Consider the following 1708-nt stretch of genomic DNA (forward strand, 5'->3'; position numbering starts at 1 on the left):
GCTGTAAGTGAAATTACTAAGCAGCCAAGATCTCCTGAAAAAATAAAAGCTACAAGAAGAACATTTTTATTGACAGATTTTTGCTGACTTTGTTGCACATCAAGACGTCCAAGCTTTCACAGCTTCAAGTTGAAGAGTACAATGGGACTCACACAATAAGATTGGATCGTGTAGGCTATTGGTTCAACCAGCAGACAAAACTCACCTATTCATTTGCCAAATCTTAAGAAGAGAAGGTACAATCTACATTACATTCTGTATTGATTGACCTTTTGAGTGTGACGCATGAGTAAACAACTGGATACCAATCAAAGCACATCAATTTAAATGTTAAAATTAGGTTGGATAATTTTTATTCTTTATCCAGCCCAAACAAAGCTTGGATAAAATAGAGTAATGATATATAAGGATAATGGGTACAAATGATGGGAAACAGAGAGAAACGAAGTCATTAATATTCTTAAGCCACCAATTTTGATTATACAAAACAGCACTGTAGCCTCTGAAGATGGAGGAGAGAGTATAAAAAGTCAGAAAGGTAGACACTAAGATCAGAATGTTCTGGGTGGCTCTGGACTCAGGGGAGGTTCTCCAAGAACTATGAATATATTGAACCCTCTGTTTGTGTTTATACAGAATGAGAACCATGGATCCACTAGACCAGACCATAAACACAGAAAAGATGACTTCAGGGCACACGACAAATGCTGCATAGAGTGAACCACCAATTTCACTCAAACCTACAGTGCGGCAGTATCCAAAATCCCATTTTCTTGTCACATTGTTGCTTTTCCTGTTGACAAGCGTGTATGCAAAATGAATGGAATTTACCAACATGTACAGTATCCAGAGGAGAGAAATGTGGCAGCCAATGCTCTTTTCAACTTTGATTTTATGATTCTTCCAACAGGAATTCCTGGGACTAATGGTCAAGGCCTGAAAGACACTCAAGAGGCAGGTGGTCCCAATGGACACACTCCTAGAAAACCCTTGAAAGTACAATAGGAGCTTGCATCCAACATCATTCAAAAAATGTTTGAATCCCCAAAGTGCTACTGTTTGGGGCACTCCTGCAGAGAGAATGATCAAGGCATTGGCTGCCATTAGGTGCACAAGAATCCAATCTGTGTGCTTTAATGTGCATTTTTTGTAGTAAAGGAGCAGATAGTAGAAAATTAGAGAGAAATTTCCAAGAATTCCAGTTGTAGTTTGTGATAAAAAAATAATTCTGATTGCCAGGTTCCAGAATCCCATTCTGTGATTTGAATAAGTTTCCTTTGGAATATGTACCTGTTATTCTTCTGGTCAAATAAATACTGACAAATATTTATCGTCTAAAGTGGAGGAAGAAGTCTTTATTACATGGAGTACTGAGGTACTGAAAGAAAGTATCCTTAAGCTCATTTATCCAAGGTCAGCCATGACCACTTAAAAAGACCTAATTCAATAATGTTTTTACAGGTGTAGTTACTTTCTATGTGTTACTGTGAACATGTACAATACATCAGAATGTACATAATGATGAATGGACAGCTATCAAGTTTCATAGAAAATAAATCATTCAGAGAAATGTGATATTGTTCCAAGAGAAACAATAAAAATTGGAAGCCCATATAAACAAATATAAGACTTTAAGGATATATTGAATTTTCTACTAATGTAAAAGAAAACAACTTCAATAAAGCTGAAAAATAAATATGCCAATGCT

The 1708-nt window shown here is 36.2% G+C and overlaps 1 protein-coding gene across 1 annotated transcript; it reads right to left on the bottom strand.

Annotated features, from left to right (window-relative positions):
• Positions 1-336: 336 nt before the first annotated feature.
• On the bottom strand, positions 337-1257 carry LOC121449879 (vomeronasal type-1 receptor 4-like). Its single transcript, XM_041654544.1, has one exon. It carries the CDS (start codon positions 1252-1254, stop codon positions 337-339), a length of 918 nt encoding a protein of 305 aa, XP_041510478.1. The 5' UTR covers positions 1255-1257.
• Between the last annotated feature and the right edge of the window lie 451 nt (positions 1258-1708).

Source organism: Microtus oregoni, unplaced genomic scaffold, assembly GCF_018167655.1.
Source record: "Microtus oregoni isolate MIOR12 unplaced genomic scaffold, Mior012 000006F_ref0000085, whole genome shotgun sequence".
Classification (NCBI taxonomy): domain Eukaryota; kingdom Metazoa; phylum Chordata; class Mammalia; order Rodentia; family Cricetidae; genus Microtus; species Microtus oregoni.